Raw genomic sequence first — 18414 nt, forward strand, 5'->3', positions numbered from 1 at the left:
TTTTTCCAGCTAGTGGGGAAGTCGATGAAGGTACCTGAAAGACGTAACGAACATAAAGGAGCATTTGCCTAACGTGAAAAAAAAAAAATCAGATATTGTTTCAACTTTGAGGGCATGTTTTTAGATTGCGCTAAGCGTCACTATCTTGCGTTGGCACTGCATGCGATTCATCGCACCTCGATTGACGTCACGAACAGCGCCCTCTCGGGTCGGGCTTATTTTCAAATTTATAAATAAAATGGAAACTAATTTTGTTTTAACCTTAGTTATTTATTTATTCATATTCCACTCATCAAAACACATATCTTAGTGACAAAAGCTTTATTTTGACAAAATACCAATTCCAGGTGACTATAGACCTTTTCGCAAATACCGGGGCGCCCGCGTAAAGCTTGGAATTAGGTGCATTGTGGTCTTGCTGGTATCCAAATTTGATCCATATATATCCCACAATGCACCTCATTCAACAGTCTGCGCTTGCGCATTGGTATTTGCGATAAGGTCTATGGCATGGAGCGTCTTTTGTTAGTGCGCCCTCTGCCATTCGTCCCATGAAAAGGCGTATTAGCGATAAAGACAGGCACTTGATTTTCAGAGCCGGTGATTCCATGTACACGTAAAGCTCCATGATTTGAGTGTTGAGAATGAAATAAAATTACAAATGTGAGAAATTAGAATTAGTTGTTGCAAACAACTTGTCAACCAAATGGACCGTTGTACGAAATGAAAAATAGTTTTATTTCCTGACGTTTCGAGGCTATTAAATTGAAATGTATTCGTTATGACCTTTTGTTTTATGTTTATTCAAATTAGAAACATAAGTACACATAAAAAAACAAAAAAATGGCTGAGAGTTGAAAGCAAGGAAATATTACACAAATAGTTGTTGTTTCAATTGACATTAATTTCATACCACCATTATGATAAGATAAAAATATAAGTATAAAAATATAGTTATTTATTTTGTAATAATATACAAAGACGACTGTTGATGCGTAGCCTCACATGTCACTGCGGACAATTAAACCGTGTATGATGTATGGAACCACTGGGAAACCGTATGTACTTACAGGTCACACCCAACTACAATATAGTTACCATTCGAATAGGTACCTAAAGTACAGCTACTGCTAAGGGTGTTGCTAAGGGCGTTGCTAAGGGCGTCCTACACCTTAAAGGAACACTATGCCTTGGATCGGACGAGTTGGTCTATAAAGTGTTTTTTTATGTAATGCATATGGTTGGAAAGATGTTTTAAAAGTAGAATACAATTATCCACACAAATGTGCCTTGAAATTGCGTGGTGTTCCTTTTACTTTGCGAACTAACACGGTCAGCCATTTATGGGAGTCAACAATTTGACTCCCATAAATGGCCAACCGTGTTAGTCGACGAAGCAAAAGGAAAACTGTGCAATTTTGAGGCATGTTTATGTGGATCATTGTATTCTACTTTTAGAACATCTTTCTACCCATATGCATTTTGTAACAAACGGTTACAATTGCGTTTCAAATGTTCCTTTAACGCATGATGCATAGAAATCTAGCCTAGCCATAGCTGCCAATTTAGACACAGCCTTAGCCTTTTTTAAGATATGGTAAACACCATAGGAGAACACCGTTTAGTTTGGATGTATACATTTAAAAGTCAAATTTGACCACACCTGAAAGTGTCACGGTAAAGTGTCACCAAAAATATCTCACAAAGGCTTATAGGGGCCCTATTGAAAGCGTCAAAGATCGGCCCTGGACCGTAGAGTCACACAATATTTTTAAAACTTGATAAGCCTTTCACATAGCTGTTATGAAAGCTTCTAGTCGGCATACTTCCAACATTGAATGCTTCCAAGGACATCAGGTGACACACCTCAATAGTTTTTTTTTTCAATTCAAAGAAATGAAACCTCAAAGAAAATCTGTAAATACAATCAACAAAAAATAGTTGCCTTTAGATTGAATGCTTTACATTGTTTTTGGATTGGGCGCTTTGAGCTATTAAAGAGCATTGGTTATAAGAAGTACATGTATATGGTTAGAACACTATTTAAATGTAGAATATATCACAATTCACACGGAACAAGGTCTACTGTTTTGTAGAACAAAACTTTAAACTCCACAAAATAGCAGACAATGTTCTCATGGTTGTATTTCAAGAGGCAAGTTTTTAATTTTTAAACCACTACTCACAAATAACAACACAGAGATAAGACTGGTTCCAACTTCTTGAAAAGCCCCCCTTTTTTTTTTGAGATTTGAAAGCAGTATTTAAGGGCACTGGGGTGGACTTCACAAGAAGTTGGGACCAGTCTTATCTCGAGTTAAGACAGGTTACTCGTCCTGACTTAGGACTGGCCTTAAGTTTGTAATATCTCTAAAAGACTGGTCCTAAGTTAGGACTAGTCCTAACTCTTTGTGAAATCACTATTGGTAATTCCCTCAAAATAATTATTAGAAGAAAAAGAACCTATTTGGTAATAATAAGCTATGAAAGCTGTTGTTTGTAAAAAACATTCACTCTGAAGTAATGTACATGTAGTTTTTGAGAAAGAGGTAATTTCTCACTCAAAAATGTTAAATCACTTCAGGCCTGAGGTCTTTTATAGGCATATCAAAGCACACAAACTTGTGCAACAAGGGAATATTTTCATTCGTTATCAAATGTCCAATCGAGTCCAAATTGTCACAGATTTGTTATTTTATGTTGGGATACACTAAGTGAGAATACATGTACTTGTCTTTGACAATAACCAACCAAACCAGCTATTTAAACATAAATGCCAAGTAAATTAAATTCATGACATCATTGCATTATAATTACTATTTAATTATACAAAACAAACTCATTAACTCAAAAGGGAGGTAAACTTTGGTAACCACTCTAAAAATTAATGTACAAGTATAAACGGAATTGCATTTTGAGGAACATTTCTTCACTTTGGTTTGTAAAAAGATGTCAGTTTTATCCCTCAAAGTTTGTATCAGATTGTGTAATATTCCTATTAAGGATAATACTTCCCACAAGGACATATTTGCCCTGTATATTATTTGGTGATTATTTCAAAACCTAACCATCTTTTGAAATGAAATTTGCACAGATTATTTTAATTTTAAAGAATTAAAACCTTCCCAAAGTAAAAATGAACCAAAGATATATTCTGCCTTTAAACACCAACAAGTACTATAATTATTATGTAGTTTACATGTATCACTTTGCGTAACTATTCCATCTAAAAGCCTCCTCCTTTAAAGACAGTCGACACTATTGATAATTGTCAAAGACCAGTCTTCTCACTTGGTGTACCTAAATATATTCATAAAATAACAAACCTGTGAAAATTTGAACTCATCGGTCGTCATCATAAGTTGCGAGATAATAATGAAAGAAAAAAACACCTTTGTCACACGAAGTTGTGTGCTTCCATATGCTTGATTTCGAGACCTCAAATTCTAAACTTGAGGTCTTGAAATCAAATTCATGGAAAATTACTTCTTTCTCGAAAACTATCCCACTTCAGAGGGAGACTTTTCTCACAGTGTTTTATACCATCAACCTCTCCCCATTACTCGTAACCAAGTAAGGTTTTATGCTAATAATTATTTTGAGTAATTACCAAGTGTCCACTGCCTTTAAGAAATGTAAATAGTGCTAAGCATCCTGCATATTTGAAATCCAGCAAAAATACTTAGAAATCAATATTTTAAGTATGTCCAAAAAATGAATAAGTTTGAAAAAGAAGTTTTTTTTTTCTAGACTCTACTGCCAAGATGCTTCCTCTGAGGTACATGCTTTAAGGCACTGTGCCAGTTACCAGACAATTTTAACTCACTCAAGATACACATCATCTGGTCCAATGTTAAGTTCTTTGTGCTCTTGTGCCATATAAGGTGCTCGTCCAAAGGAAGTCTAGCATGAGGGATGCCACTCTCTTCAGCTTTGCCGAGAGAAATATTACTTTTCACTCTCCTGTCGACAAACCCACCAATGATGTACACTTTGCTGGAGTCATACTCTGTGAGTATATTTGGCGAGTTGGCTGAGAGATAGACGAGATCTTCATCCCTGTATAAACGTTGAGGACTTTTATTTGAAATGCTGACCATCAAACTGTTGACCTGGTCACCGTAGACTCGCTTAAACTCCTTCTCAATCAAGCCATTCTGCGGTATGTTTGCGAAGTGGATGTGAAAAGGATCTCGCAGTGTTTTGTTGATTTTGACAATGAGGCCGAGCTGCATGACAGTGTTGACAACCTCGCGGCGGTCCATGAAGCCCTCGTAGCTCAGATCAAACATGATGGGCTGACCAAACATCAAACCCCTGACCAAGTTCCACTGATGAGCAGTTGCCTCCGAGACAGATACCCCATGTCGGAGGAAACAATTCCTCACAGTCATCAACCTTGTCTCAACAGAGGAATTTTTCTCAAGTGTTTTGAGATTGTGTTTTATAAGTTTCTCTTCAGCCTGTTTGTGTTTTAAATGTTCCTTTCTCGCCAAGAAACTCAACTGTTTATTTCTGCTTGATTTCGTTTTGAGGCTCAGAAGATAATCCAGATCCATGGGATGAATTCTTTCAGGAACTGGTTTCTTATACTGCTGTCTCAGCTGGATCGCACAGGCTACATTCTTGATATTATTTTGCATATGAGTTTCCGATGAGTCCTCATCGTTTTTTAACCTCCTTAGAATCTCTTGCTCCAGAGAAAGGAAGCCTGCAAATAGTCCAGGAGAGTTTCTTGAAACCTCTGTGGACTCCCAAATTGGTTCTTGGCACTCTGTATTCTGTAGTTGGATCTCTGCAAACTGATGTGCATGTGTACTGAAACATTTGCTCAGTGGAGAAAGTTGACAACTTCTGATTTGCTTGTCGAAGTTTAAACCTTGAAACAAGTGCCCCAGAAGCAGTTGTTGTCTTTGCCTCTGACTGGGCCTTTCTTGGTGAGAATCTTCATAGATCTCGATGAAATCTGGGAGTATTTGGAAAAATTCTGATGATGGCTTTACATTTCGACGGCTACGAATGATGATTTTTGCCTGACCCCTCCGAATGGCTTGCATGGGCGTTCTCAAATGCTGAAAGCTTATCATGACGAGTTAGTTCGACCCGAGTGGCAACCTTTCCTAAATAAATGAAAAATAAAAATATACCAATCATAGGCAACGTTGGAAACTTTATGTTAATTCATGTGAAATAATTGGACGGACTGTGAGCAGAGAGGGTACATCAATCAACCATTCATGAATACCAACGACAGTTTATCCACTCTGATTGGTCGAGAGGGCATCACTTGGGGGTGCCAAAGACACCAAAATGGATCTGAATGAATATCCTCGCGAAAAAAAAAGCAGAAATGAGATGAACAATAGTGCTGGGCGAATAGTGAAATTTTGTTATTCGGATACCGCTGGCCAACTATCCGAAATTAACCGGATATTCGAATAATTTTTTCGCCGCTAGAGGGCGCTATTTAATAAAAAATAAAAAATAAAAAATAATTTTTTTTTGCTGCTAGAGGGCGCTGTTCGTTTGTGAATGAGATCATATGGGCGGATTGATATAAGTTTTAGACAGTGTCACTCGGTTCATTCATAAAAATGACCTGATCTAATTTAAAGATGGCGATTTGCTTTTTCTTTTGAATGTGATTGACTCTACGTGAAGGAAAACTTTTGTAATCTTTGAACAAATTACGTCAGAAATGTCATTGTTTTAAATCTTCCGGAGGTGAGCATAGTTAAATACTTAATATATGCTGTTTTAATAGAAGTTTCATAAGGATTCAGAGAAAACATTCATGTCAGTTGTCGCCCGACGTCCGCGGATATTCGGATATTAAAGAATATCTGGTTACTCGGTTGTAATTACAGAAATATCCGGTTTGTCAATAGGTATTCGCGCCCTATGCGGATATCCGGTTAAGAAAAAAAAGGCATTCGCGGTTACGGATAGGAAAACCTATTCGCCATTAACCGGATATTCGAATAATTCGCCCAGACCTAATGAACAAACATTATTAAAAACGAAATTCGTGAGATTATTATTAATAAAAGTGAGCTCCATATGATGGTAGAACATCATTTTTATTTCCTATCGCTTACAAAATCACGCCACACGGAAATTCTCCGTTTCGGCATACAATGTACATTGTACGGTATGAGTTGACTTGGGTACGAGTTGACCTGGGTACGATGTTCACTTCAGGGTACAATATTTTGAGTACGAGTTGACTTGGGTACGAGTTGACCAGTTTCGGTTCCAACTACAAGGAACTACGGGGGAGCCATTACCAGATCAAGCTAAGACTAAAAGGTAAGTCATGTGAACACATTCATTTGGTTTAAACCGCCGACCCACCCAAGCAAAGGTTAATGAATAATGTTGCACTTTCATTTTTAAGTTTCAATTCAATTCACTTTATTTTCATTCCATGCTGAATGCATACACACACTGAGTCTGACACAAGCAAGACAAACATTCAATCAATAAAACAACCCCATGTAACTACTAAAAAGACAAGTAAATACATTTAATACAATAACCCCATAAAAAAGGCATAATCTGATTAAACAGTGCAAGGAGTCCAGTGTATTCACTGTTGAGGACAATTACTACTACTACTATACTAGGGCTATCTAAACGGGGGCTGGTCATCTCGCCACCTAGCAAGCTCGCCACCAAACAACAAAGTCGGCCCCTGCAAAGTCGCCCCCTAACCGGCTCGCCCCGAGTTGTTACAAAGTCGCCCCCTGACAATGTCGCCCCCAAACAATGTCGCCCCCTAGCAGAGTCGCCCCCTGACAATGTCGCCCCCAGCCAATGTCGCCCCCTAGCAAAGTCGCCCCCAGAAAATAGTTAAGGGTTAGGGTTAGGGGTAGGGTTAGGGTTAGGGTTAGTCTTAGGGTTAGGGTTAGGGTTAGACCTTCCACAAGCACATTAATTACTTTCTGAAATTGTTTTAACTATATTTTTTTACCATAATTATTGTAGCCTTAATTATTTTCCGAACAACATCTGGGGGCGACTTTGCTAGGGGGCGACATTGGCAGGGGCCGACATTGTCAGGGGGCGACTTTGCTAGGGGGCGACATTGTTTGGGGGCGACATTGCCAGGGGGCGACTTTATTTCAACCCGGGGCGAGCCGGGTAGGGGGCGACTTTGCAGGGGGCCACTTTATTGAGGGCGAGCTTGTCAGGTGGCGAGATGACCAGCATTCATTTAAACAATCAACATCATTGTCATGGGGCAATGTTATCTAATTCTAATAAATATAAATTATTTTTACCATGATGATTGAATAATGATAGTTAGTAGACTTATCATGCTAATTATGATACTCATTCAATCCATGGAGGATCTTAGTTTCAAATCTATATCAATTAACAATTTTACTCACCATTTTAAAGATATTACCGATCACAAAAGTGAGGTAGACGGCACGGAAATTACCCTTCCAAAACCTTTCCACAACCGGCCGGCTAGCTAGCTGCGCTGCATGAATGCACACCGGGTACCAGTGAGGCAGAACACAGGGTACCAAATAAAGACAGGGGACCAGTGTCGTCGCCACCACACCGGCAACAACGAGCAACAACAGAGGGCGTAGTAGGACCCCGTTTAACTTTTGTTTACGCATTGTTTACAAAAAAACCTATGCTGCTTTGAACCGGCCGATCGCAGCTGTGCTTGGTAAGATTAAGAACGTTTTTATACGATACACAGTAAGTAAAGTAGGCAATATAAGACAAACCACATGTTTTATAAATAGGGTGACCTCGGGTAGTCCACTTTTTAATTCAACATGAAATAAATTCGTATTTTATACTAAAAAATAAAGATGTTAAAATTAGTGCAAAAAATAATTTTTAAACCATAGATAGAGTTTTTTAGACAGAGTGGGGGCGGGTGGGGGCAGGTAGAGTTTTTTAGACAGAGTGGGGGGCAGGTAGAGCATGGAGTCTATTTCAACCTCAACAGGTACGGTAGAGAAAAAGTTCCCCCACTGTGATCATGGAGGTGTGATTCAGCCATTGAATTGTGAATATCTCTTCATTTAGGTATTGGTTTCTAGATAAGGGGGGGGGGGGGGTGGGTGGAACTGAAGGTCGTTCCGCTATATTGTGTGCATGATGACAATATTGATGAGGTTTGTTCCGCTATCATCTACATAATCCACAACTGCGAAGTTTGTTCCATCCATAATTATAAAATTTTGTCTACAACTACAAAGTACAAGGTTTTCTGCTATATCATCTACAAAACTACGAAGTTTGTTTCGCTTTATGGTTTACAACTACGAGGTTTGTTCTGCTAAATATCATCTACAACTGCAAAGTTAGTTCAATAATAATGATTGTCAACAACTACAATACAAGGTTTGTTCCGCTATATTTTACAACTACGACACAAGGTTTGTTCCGCTTTATGGTCAACAACTTCGAGGTTTGTTCCATAATAATGATTACAACCACGAGGGTTGTTCCCCTATTTGAGACGATAGCGAAACAAACTTCATAATCTCTTGGACTAGAGAGTACTATTAGTTTTAGGGGTATTATGACAAACTAAATTCAGCATTTTCTTTGTTTTACAGTCATGACAGTTTGAAGACATTATTTGATAAGGATGAGAAAGTCAGGATGAGTTTCCTCCTTCCCAAGCTGGCAAGTAAGAAGGAGATAGACCAAGTAATTAAGACGACACAAGACTTGGTCCTTGTCCTTCGGTTTGGACGCAATACCGATCTAACATGCCTTCAGCTCGATGAAATTGTAAGTAAACAGCCTTGTGGTTATAAAGACCCCTTGCAATACGCACAGCGTATGTGCCAATCCTGGGTGTAATTTTTGGTTTCAAAATCGTATACAAACATGCACAAAAGCAAGTTGACACCAAAAATTACGCGCAGTTTGGAGGCATGTTCTGTATTGTGTAAGAAGTCAATAGCTCCCCCTTGCATAACTGCTACAGGTACGCTGAGGTCACATGCACGTTTTAGCGCACAGAGGTCCAATGTTTATTGGGAGAATCCACAAGACCGCAAGACTTGTAACTAAGAATCTTTCCTGGACCTGGATTTCATTTACAAGACCAAAATCAAAATGAGAAGAGACTAGAATCAAAATGAGAACACATTTTTATAACCCTTTTCCTTTAAAGGCAGTGGACACTATTGGTATTTACTCGAAATAATTATTACCATAAAACCTTTCTTGGTGACAAGTAATGGGGAGAGGTTGAAGTGTGATAGTTTTCGAGAAAGAAGTAGTTTTCCACGAATTTGATTTCGAGACCTCAGGTTTAGAACTTAAGGTCTCGAAATCAACCATCTAAACACACACAACTTCAGGTGACAAGGGTGTTTTTTCTTTCATTATTATCTCGCAAGTTCGATGACCGATTGAGCTCAAATTTTCACAGGTTTGTTATTTTATGCATATGTTGAGATACACCAACTGTGGAGGCTAGTGTCAATTGGTCGTCTAAGTTGCGAGATAACTATGAAGAAAAAACACCCTTGTCACACGAAGTTGTGTGCTTTCAGATGCTTGATTTCGAGACCTCAAATTCTAAATCTGAGGTCTCAAAATCAAATTCGTGGAAATTACTTCCTTCTCGAAAACTACATCACTACAGAGGGAGCCATTTCTCACAATGTTTTATACTATCAACCTCTCCCCATTACTCGTTACCATGTACGGTTTTATGCTAATAATTATTTTGAGTACTTACCAATAGTGTCCACTGCCTTTAAACAAAACCCTAAGACATGTAAGAGAAGATTGATCTCTTCTGTCTGTTTAATGGGCGGTATTTGTGAGACTCAACATTTGATCATCATTCTTTTGAGACCAAGATGTTTAATTAAGAAAGAAAAAAAAACCCAATACCACTGGGCTTGTCTTGTTAACTTGACCTAAGATTACTTTGTCAATCAACTTGACCCGGGATAACTTTGTCAATCAAAACTTATGCAACATAATAATGGTATTAATAGACAAACATAAATTTGATCAATTCAAATAATTTTTTTCACCAACAGCTTGCCAAGACTGCCCATGATCTGTCCAAGATGGCTGCCATCTACTGCGTTGACGCAGACAGTGTGCCAGTCTATTTGCAATACTTTGACATCACACTCATACCAGCAACTGTTTTTTTCTTCAATGGACAACACATGAAGGTGGACTATGGGTATGCATAAAGTTTAAATCAACTTTCAAAGTGAACTGGGGTTCAATTCCTAAATTGGGACTAGAGTCCTAGTAAAACTTTAAGGTTAGTCCTAAGTTAGGACGAGTAACACTAACTCGCCCCAACTTGAGATAAGACTAGTCATTACCTTTTTGTGAAATCCACCCCAGGGCCCAATGTCATAGAGCTGTTTAAACACAACAAGAAGCTTAGCAGAATGCTTACCAGAGCAGGGTTACCAACCCAAATACCATGCCACATATACAATTTGTGACTGGTTTCTTGCTTATTTGTGCTAAGCAGAAAATTTTTAAGCAACTTAAGCAGCTCTATGAAATTTTGCCTTGGCTGTACACACTAAAAAATAACAAGATAAAGAAGACATAAAACATTGAACCAATTGTACAAATTGCAGTTTATTTTGTATGTGTGATCCTAAAATTTGTTGTTCACAGGCTTGTCTTGGAGGTTTTGTCCAACCAAACTGTGACACAACCCTTATCTAAGCAATTTGGTTTACATAAAGTCACAAGCCTGTCTAAAATCAACTTCGCTCTTGGAGCCAAGGCCTGGATTCAAGCAAGTAAACTTGAAAAGTTAAGAATTGACTGTATTTTTTATACTAAAAAACCCCAAACAAAAACTGTTTAAAATTCTAATTTCAGGACTCCTGATCACACAAAGTTTATCGGGAGCTTTAAGACGAAGCAGGACTTCATCGATCTCGTCGAAATCATCTACCGTGGAGCTATGAAGGGAAAGGTCATGGTCACCTCCCCCATCGATCCAAAAAACATCACACAGTACGAGTTGCTCTACCAGGACATATGATCTCCTGACCAAGCATCAGGAACCTCCAGAACTTGAGCCTTGTACTACTGAAGACTCACTGCGACTAGCCTGACTGCGACAGGTTGACCCTCCGAGGGTGTACCACTTTCATATCACTTTGGATATGACCAACTGAGGATACAATTGGAGTGTCATGGCGGAGCACTTTAGAGCATCGATTTCAAGTTCTTGCGGTTTATCCATCAGGGTCTAAAAGCTGTTGACTTCGATATCGATATCAACGTCAATGTATGGCAACTTAGGAGAGAAGTATCCCCTCAAAGTCGACTCAGTCCCCGTCGATTTCCTCCTCATCACTGAAGTAGGAGCTCTGCTTCAATTTGAGCTTCTTTGAGGGAGGTCCTTGGACTGATGAAGAGGAGGATGAGGCGAACTCATTGTAGGCTCCTCGTGCCACAGTGTCTCTGTAGACATCTTCCTCTTCTTTCGCCCTCTATTAAGAAGCGGAGATAAGAAATATACAAGTTAGAAACTTATTTCGTATCATGTTTCCATGGAGAAAATGAACTTATTTTCAAAAGCCACTGTGTTATAGTGTGTGAAATGATTCTGTGTAGAAAGTATGCCACACCATCCTGTTACAGCAAGTTTGTCTTTCTCAATGCCTCAAATCCTATATTTGTCTTTCTCCTTGTACAGTTGACTCCAATTATTATGAGCTAGCATATTGGTTCGGGTCCCGAACTGCCCCGTGTGTGTTTCAATGCATTTAAGTATGAATTATATGTGCACGGTAGTAGCGGGAACATGGTTTCAATGAGTTAATTTGGTCGGCAAGTAACGAGTTTACTTTTCAACCCGACGAGACCACACTGGGAGTTCTCAGAACCAAAACTTCTCCAAATAGAGTTGTATTAAATAGTTGTTACTGCATGTCTTTTTCTTACGAATATTTCAAACTGATGATCTAAAGCTAAAATCGTACCAAGTGCTTCAGAAGAGCAAACAGCGAAATATAAAATTGTTTGTATTTTTATATTTCTTAAGTTTGCAAAGGAAGTTCTTTTTTACACCCACAGCAAATGCCCATTGGTTTGATTTTGAAATAAAACAAAAGACATTGATTGTCTAATTCTTTATTAATACAGTCGTGACAATTTTGTTGTTCCTGTCTAACGCCTAAGAAACATCAAACGATAAATACAAAATAAAAAACTGCACTGAAATTTTAATCACAAAAGATGAAGATGATGACATAAAAAAAGGAAAAGAAAAAAAGATGAAATCTGCAGAAGGCAAATTTCAAAGGTCTTCTCAGAAAAAAAGAGTCTGCCATAAGATAATGCCTCTGACGGGTAGAATAGATGATTTGAATAGGGTACTGAAAATTGTTTCTTATACATAAATACCTCAGACAGTTTCGCTATTCCGTGGGTGTGTATAAACCTTTGTTAATGACCAGTAACAAGTGTTGAAACATGGGCGTGACACGCGAGCTTGCACCTGTGCTTATCAGTTTCCATATTCCTATTGGTCGAGAGCAATGGCCGGGACAGTTGTGCCACATCACACGATGTGTGCCACATCACGCTATGTGCGCGACGCGTACAGCATTCCCTTATAAAAGAAGCAGGTACCTGTCTTTATCCTTGCGGATAAAGACAGGGGCCCAGTCTTGCAAGACTATTATTATTAATCATGTACAGTGTTTCTTCAAGGTAAAAGGGTCTGACCTGGAAGCTGATGGCTGCTCCAAGGCTCTCTAGTGCTGGATCCTCTCCCTCAGATTCCTCCTCCCTGGAAAAAACAAAAGTCAACAAATAAATATTTAGGACGAGTATTGCCCAAAATGATGATGATAATAAAATACTAGTCATGATTGCATTTGTGCACAAATGCATCATTCATAACATTTCATATTACTCAACTTTGTTTGTATTCCAAGCAATTATAACGATCTAGCCAATATAAAAGAGGAATTTAAATTATAAAACACATTTATATAATCTAAATTTTAAAATGCTACCAGGCACTTTTCATAAAAATAAAAAAAAAACTATAACATACACTGTAAAACCACAAAAGTAAAATCATTAAAAGGGCAAAAGTAAGATCCACAAAATCTGATCATAAAAACAATAAAGGTAAAAGTAGACAGATATCAAAGCAATCAAACACAACAGTAAAAACCTGATACAATATAAAGATCCTGAAAAAGTTACCCTAAGATTCACAACAGAAAATTAAGTAACAAACAATAAAATTAATGAGTGCACAAAATACCAAAACCATTAGAACCATCCGATAAAAACCATAAATATGCTGTAAAACAGTCGGGGGCAACACAAGATAATTGAAAATAACATCTAAGTAAAAAATGCTTCTCTAAAGAAATGTGTCATGCGTATCTACAAAATACAGCAATTTCACTACTCGACCTTTATATAGTGTTTTTCTGACTTTGGGTATATCATCAGAAGAAATAATAACAACATACATTTATATTCAGTAACACTCTATTGTGCATTTCAAGAACTAAATAAATGCAGAGAAAGAAATACAAATACACAAACAGAACTTCATTCAAGTGAATATGAGTGCTAAACACAAGGAGGTAGATTATGCCATAGTTTTGGAGCAGCTAACACAACATGCTTGATTTTTTTTCTGATTGGGTAAGACAACAATGTGTGGTATTGCAAACTCCTGAGATGGTAAGTTGTTTGAGTGATTTGGTGGTTATGAGATCTTGTTGCTAAACCATGAATGGCTTCTTAACTTAATAAAATAATAAAAGAGCTTTTTAAAGCTCTTGTTCTTTATCGAGACGGTAACCAGTGTAACTTATTTTACAATGGGTAACATCAAGAGTACCTAGAGGAATTACAGATAAGTCTGGTATACATTCTGAAAAAGATATACGGATATGAATTTCATTAAAGGAGAAATACAGAGGACAAGATAAGCCTGCAAAAGAGTAGCTGACATTGGCAGATTGGTGTCCTGGTATGGCAAGTCTGAAAGTAAACAAGTGATTACAATACATCTTTAAAACAATTGAAAAGAAGATGATAAATAATGGTTTATACATTAATAATGTATAAACCATTATCTATGCTTTTTATAGAAATTGATGTTAGTATCAGAAACTACTTTATGACAACTATTTTGACTGAGAATATTGAACAGCCACAACAACAATAATAAAACAACAACACTTAAACAACAATAGCAGACATTTTAAAATGTGTTAAAAAAGTCATTGAGCAGAACAAACGCAAACAAAGAAACACAATGTAAGACATTGGAAGTACTTGGACATAAGATGCCATTTGAGGATAAAAACCAATAATTATTATATATACACCTGTATAAAGAAATACAATGTAAGAAATTGGAAGTACTGGCCAAAATGGACAAAATCAATAACCATAGACAAGAACCTCTTTAAAGTTAAATAAATAATGACTTGATTCTCAAATAGGGACAAATTGGAAACCTGATGTAAGGAAAGAAGGCGCATTTCAAACAGAGTAGGGCCTGTATGGGAGAAAAAGGTAATAGACGAGGAAGGGAAGGGGAGAGAGAGAAGGGTAAAGACGTAGAAGGGGAGCCCCTTCCCCTCTTTTTTCCTTCTTCGCTATAGCCTTCTCTCCTCCGTCTCCTAGCATTTTCCTTAATCTCCTTTCTTTCTTTGTCTACATCTTTCTCACATCTCCTCTTTCTTCGTCTAAAGCCCTTTCTTTATAGCTACAGACCAAGAAGGGGAGGATAGACGGAGGAGAAGGCTAGGCAGGGGAGGGGATGAACGAGTAGACCAGGAGATGAAGGAGAACGTTTAGCGAAAAGAAGGGAAGAAGGCCTAGCTGTAGACAAAGAAGATGGAGAAGAATGTAGACCAAGAAGGGGAAGGAGATAGATGAGAAGGATTTATAGACAAAGAAAAGATAGAAGGTAGGGAATAAAGGGGGAGGAGAGAAAATCTTACTCTGAATCTTTGTACTCCTCCTCTATCTCATCCTCCTGTTTCCTCTTTTTCTTCTCTTTCTTCTTGGGGGGTTCCCTGTCACCGAGGGAGTTCTTAGGGCAGTTGTAACTCAGGTGACCAAACTCCTGCATATTTTGTTTTTACAAGTGAAATAAATACCTTTTAACAGTCTGACATTATGAACTATTTTATATATTTTTTTGATAATTTTAACAGCACCCTAAATTAAGTATTTGCTTTCGCCCCTCCCCCCTGAATGAAAATGTCTGGTTCTGCCACCTTGTATGCCAGCTTTGAAGCCAGGAGTAGTGAAAACCTTGGGCATGCAGCAGATAGGCACTTGCGTGACGCAGTGATCTATCAACATCCACTGCACAAGCCGTCCATTTGAACACCCCCTAAAATGATCTGATCTAAATGATACGGGCTGTATTTGTATTGTAGCAGTGTTTCCAAATGAGACACCGGAGGCTGAACCACATATGGAGCATCGTAATAATATAATGCTTTTACTCACACCACATTCATAGCATCTCGTTTTGTCTGGATAATTCTTCTTTTTGATGAATTCTGCCGCTCGTCCATTGTCTGCTGCTATGGATACCTTCCACTTTCTTCCAAACAGCTACAACAAATATAAATTAAAATATCTCAAAATTTAACGCCTCATAGTGAATAACAGGACCCAATTTCATGGCTCTGCTTACTGCCGAATTCTGCGTTACGATCATGATTTCGCCGCTAACCCGTGAAATAGGCTTGCTGTAATCACAGAATTCCATGCTTCTGTAAGCGCCGATTCTGTGCTTATGGTAAGCAGAGCCATGAAATTGGGTCCCAATAATATTTTGGATTCTAAGAGAGTTACTGAATCAAAACTTGTTGACTAATAAAACCCAAAAGCATAAACTTATTTCTGTGACTGATGGGTACTTTGATTATTAAGTGAACTTTCAAATAACTTTTTAGGCCTCCTCCAGCTGATTTCACGAAACTTTACCAAACTACGTAAATCCACGTTGGACTTACGCAGTTGCGTAAAGGTTTTGTGAAATCGGCTGCAGCTGTCTGACCGATTAGCAATGCCAGTCCATATTATAGTATACTGACCTCTCTACCATTAAGACCCTTTATTGCCTTGAAACAGGAATCTTTTTGAAGGAATAAAACAAACGCCACACCTGTACTTCTCCTTGTCTCCTTGTCCTTTGAAATGGTCACCCTGCAACAGGTGGGAGCAAATCATATCAATAGCTTGTACATTGTAAGTTGAATGCTGACATACATAAGACAGAATGTGTGTTTGTTCTTTACTTCTGAAAATAGCCAGTTTGCAATGACTACACTTTAGTTTGTTATCAGTTTTCATCCAACAAGAAAAACTTTTAAAATATTCAAGTAAGTTGAACTTACATTTTTGTCTGGGTTTTATTTTGTATTCATGGTATTACGAAGGAACCTACAAAAGACCACTGTTTAAATGGAGGGATTAGTGATCATAACTCAGTTCAAAAACAAGTAAATTGATTAATTTAAATGTATATGAATATGGTTGGGAAGCCTAGGACTCTCAGAAAGGGGACCTTTTCACTGTTGAGTACTAGCCAAGAACACAATGAAGAGAAGACGAGGAAGGAAGGGCAGGGAAACCCAATCCTCATTATAAGTGCCCTCGCTGAATGCGAACCAGGGTTCCAGAGGTGGAAGCAAGGGACTGGGAAGACACCACTACGCCAACACGATGACCCAAATTGTGCTCAGGTTCCGATCCAACCTGATAACTTGGTAATACAATAAGTGGAGTACAGTACATTATAGTAAGACACTATGTAATGTTACTGATTCACTGCACAGTGTAAATTGTCATTAGGTACTTTACTTACTTCACAACTTTGCCATATTTTTCAAAGATCTGAAATACAAAAGAACCAAAGAAAGAATATATGTTTACCAACAACCAAAGTGCAAAAAAGTGACTAATGTAATAAAATACTCTACCCCAAATAACCCCTAATAATGTTGATCGCGATTCAGCACTGCAATGCTTTGTGGAAAGGAATATGGGGCAGTTTCTATGCAGTTTCTACGACTCGCACACGCAATGCCTACACCTTTGTGTAGGTTCAACAGCGCCCTCTCTTGATATTTTGCTATTGGCAAAAAACCTTAATAGCGATAACATCAAAGACAACAAAACAGAGACGTTTACTAGTTTCAGTTTTTATGCTGATCACTTTGGTTACACCTATATTCCCACACCCTAGATGTTCGGATACCTCTATGTTCCGACAACTCGACCTATATTCCGACACCCCTATATTCTGACACCCCTATATTACGACACCCCTATGTTCCGTCACCCCTATATTCCGACAACTGTGAACATATATTCCGACACCCCTATGTTCCGATACCTCTATATTCCAACACTCCTATGTTCCAACAACTGAACATATATTCCGACACTCCTCTGTTCCCTATATTCCGACACTCCTATGTTCCGACAACTGAACATATTCCGACACTCCTATGTTCCCAAACCCCTATATTCCGACACTCCTATGTGCCGACAACTGAACATATATTCCGACACTCATATGTTCGGACACCCCTAAAACAGTAAAAGTCACTACGGGTCTTTTGAGATTGTTTTCCTCCAAAATTCAGTAAACGTGCAAAACAACCTCTAGCCCACCTTGTTGAGCTGTTAATGGCTCCGCTTTTAACATCGGTCTCATCACTGTCGTGACAGTGATGAGACCGATGTTAAAAGCGGAGCCATTAACAGCTCAACAAGGTGGGCTAAACGACCTCTTGCCATTGCCCCATTATTGGCTTGCGACTATTATCGCAACTACTCTAGTCTAACTAACCTAGTATATTAGTAACTAAGTCTAAACTAATTCTAGTCTAAAAATATTAAGACTAAATCATAAATGATAGAAATTTAGTTAAGTTTTAAATTAAATGTAACCATCATATTTATATTCATAAACGTACAACTGAACTTCATAACATAATTTCAACATTGCCCTCTACACATACCTAGTACTAGTAGTACTATAAGTAGACTATAGCATGATTGATAGTGGTGTATTCGTTATCTTGCGAAACACACAAGTTCTATGGCCACCACATTGCATATGTATTCAGAACCATATCGTTACTGGTTAATGGGAAAAGTAAAGCACAAAATGAAAGCAATTTTTTTATTTTCACTCACTTTATGCAGATCGTTGTTCGTCAGTGAAAATGGTAGATTTGAGACATAACACGTCGTCTTACTAGGTGCAAGTCCTCCACTCATTTTAATGCAAACAATGGGAACGTTTAGAAGTTAGAAAGGATCAAATTTACGGACCTCACTCAACCTGCTGCGTGCAAATGATGCAGACGACTTTTTGTCATGTTTATGGTTTTTACTCATCAACTGAGGGCGCTA

At 38.1% G+C, this 18414-nt stretch overlaps 3 protein-coding genes across 4 annotated transcripts; 1 reads left to right on the plus strand and 2 right to left on the minus strand.

Moving 5' to 3' along the window:
• Positions 1-274: 274 nt before the first annotated feature.
• Positions 275-7484, minus strand: LOC139933778 (tRNA methyltransferase 10 homolog C-like). The gene is made up of 2 exons (XM_071927982.1): positions 7395-7484; positions 275-5120 (listed from the first exon to the last, which is right to left on the minus strand). Exon 2 carries the CDS (start codon positions 5085-5087, stop codon positions 3747-3749), a length of 1341 nt encoding a protein of 446 aa, XP_071784083.1. The 5' UTR covers positions 5088-5120; positions 7395-7484; the 3' UTR covers positions 275-3746.
• An 89-nt stretch (positions 7485-7573) lies between these two features.
• Positions 7574-11023, plus strand: LOC139954567 (thioredoxin-like protein 4B). 2 transcript variants are annotated; one of them, XM_071954430.1, is made up of 4 exons: positions 7574-7687; positions 8592-8769; positions 10041-10192; positions 10858-11023. In XM_071954430.1, exons 2-4 carry the CDS (start codon positions 8638-8640, stop codon positions 11021-11023), a joined length of 450 nt encoding a protein of 149 aa, XP_071810531.1. In that variant the 5' UTR covers positions 7574-7687; positions 8592-8637. The 2 variants fall into 2 exon arrangements, with proteins under 2 accessions (XP_071810531.1, XP_071810532.1); XM_071954431.1 differs by having other exon boundaries at positions 7671-7719.
• Positions 11024-11312: 289 nt separating this feature from the next.
• Positions 11313-18406, minus strand: LOC139954566 (zinc finger CCHC-type and RNA-binding motif-containing protein 1-like). Its single transcript, XM_071954429.1, has 7 exons — positions 18196-18406; positions 16856-16884; positions 16083-16194; positions 15490-15597; positions 14973-15097; positions 12718-12781; positions 11313-11477 (listed from the first exon to the last, which is right to left on the minus strand). Exons 1-7 carry the CDS (start codon positions 18277-18279, stop codon positions 11313-11315), a joined length of 687 nt encoding a protein of 228 aa, XP_071810530.1. The 5' UTR covers positions 18280-18406.
• Positions 18407-18414: the final 8 nt, after the last annotated feature.

Source organism: Asterias amurensis, chromosome 2 (genome assembly GCF_032118995.1).
Source record: "Asterias amurensis chromosome 2, ASM3211899v1".
NCBI classification, from domain to species: Eukaryota; Metazoa; Echinodermata; class Asteroidea; order Forcipulatida; family Asteriidae; genus Asterias; species Asterias amurensis.

Bases quoted from the DNA above. Each gene is read 5' to 3' on its own strand.
- LOC139933778 (XM_071927982.1), bottom strand. From the start codon at position 5,087: ATGATAAGCTTTCAGCATTTGAGAACGCCCATGCAAGCCATTCGGAGG.
- LOC139954567 (XM_071954430.1), top strand. From the start codon at position 8,638: ATGAGTTTCCTCCTTCCCAAGCTGGCAAGTAAGAAGGAGATAGACCAA. The intron at 8,770-10,040 runs GTAAGTAAACAG...TTTCACCAACAG, and splicing joins GCCTTCAGCTCGATGAAATT to CTTGCCAAGACTGCCCATGA. The intron at 10,193-10,857 runs GTATGCATAAAG...TTCTAATTTCAG, and splicing joins CACATGAAGGTGGACTATGG to GACTCCTGATCACACAAAGT.
- LOC139954566 (XM_071954429.1), bottom strand. From the start codon at position 18,279: ATGAGTGGAGGACTTGCACCTAGTAAGACGACGTGTTATGTCTCAAAT. The intron at 16,885-18,195 runs GTGAGTGAAAAT...TTTGTATTTCAG, and splicing joins CGAACAACGATCTGCATAAA to ATCTTTGAAAAATATGGCAA. The intron at 15,598-16,082 runs GTCAGTATACTA...TATTTGTTGTAG, and splicing joins AGGGTCTTAATGGTAGAGAG to CTGTTTGGAAGAAAGTGGAA.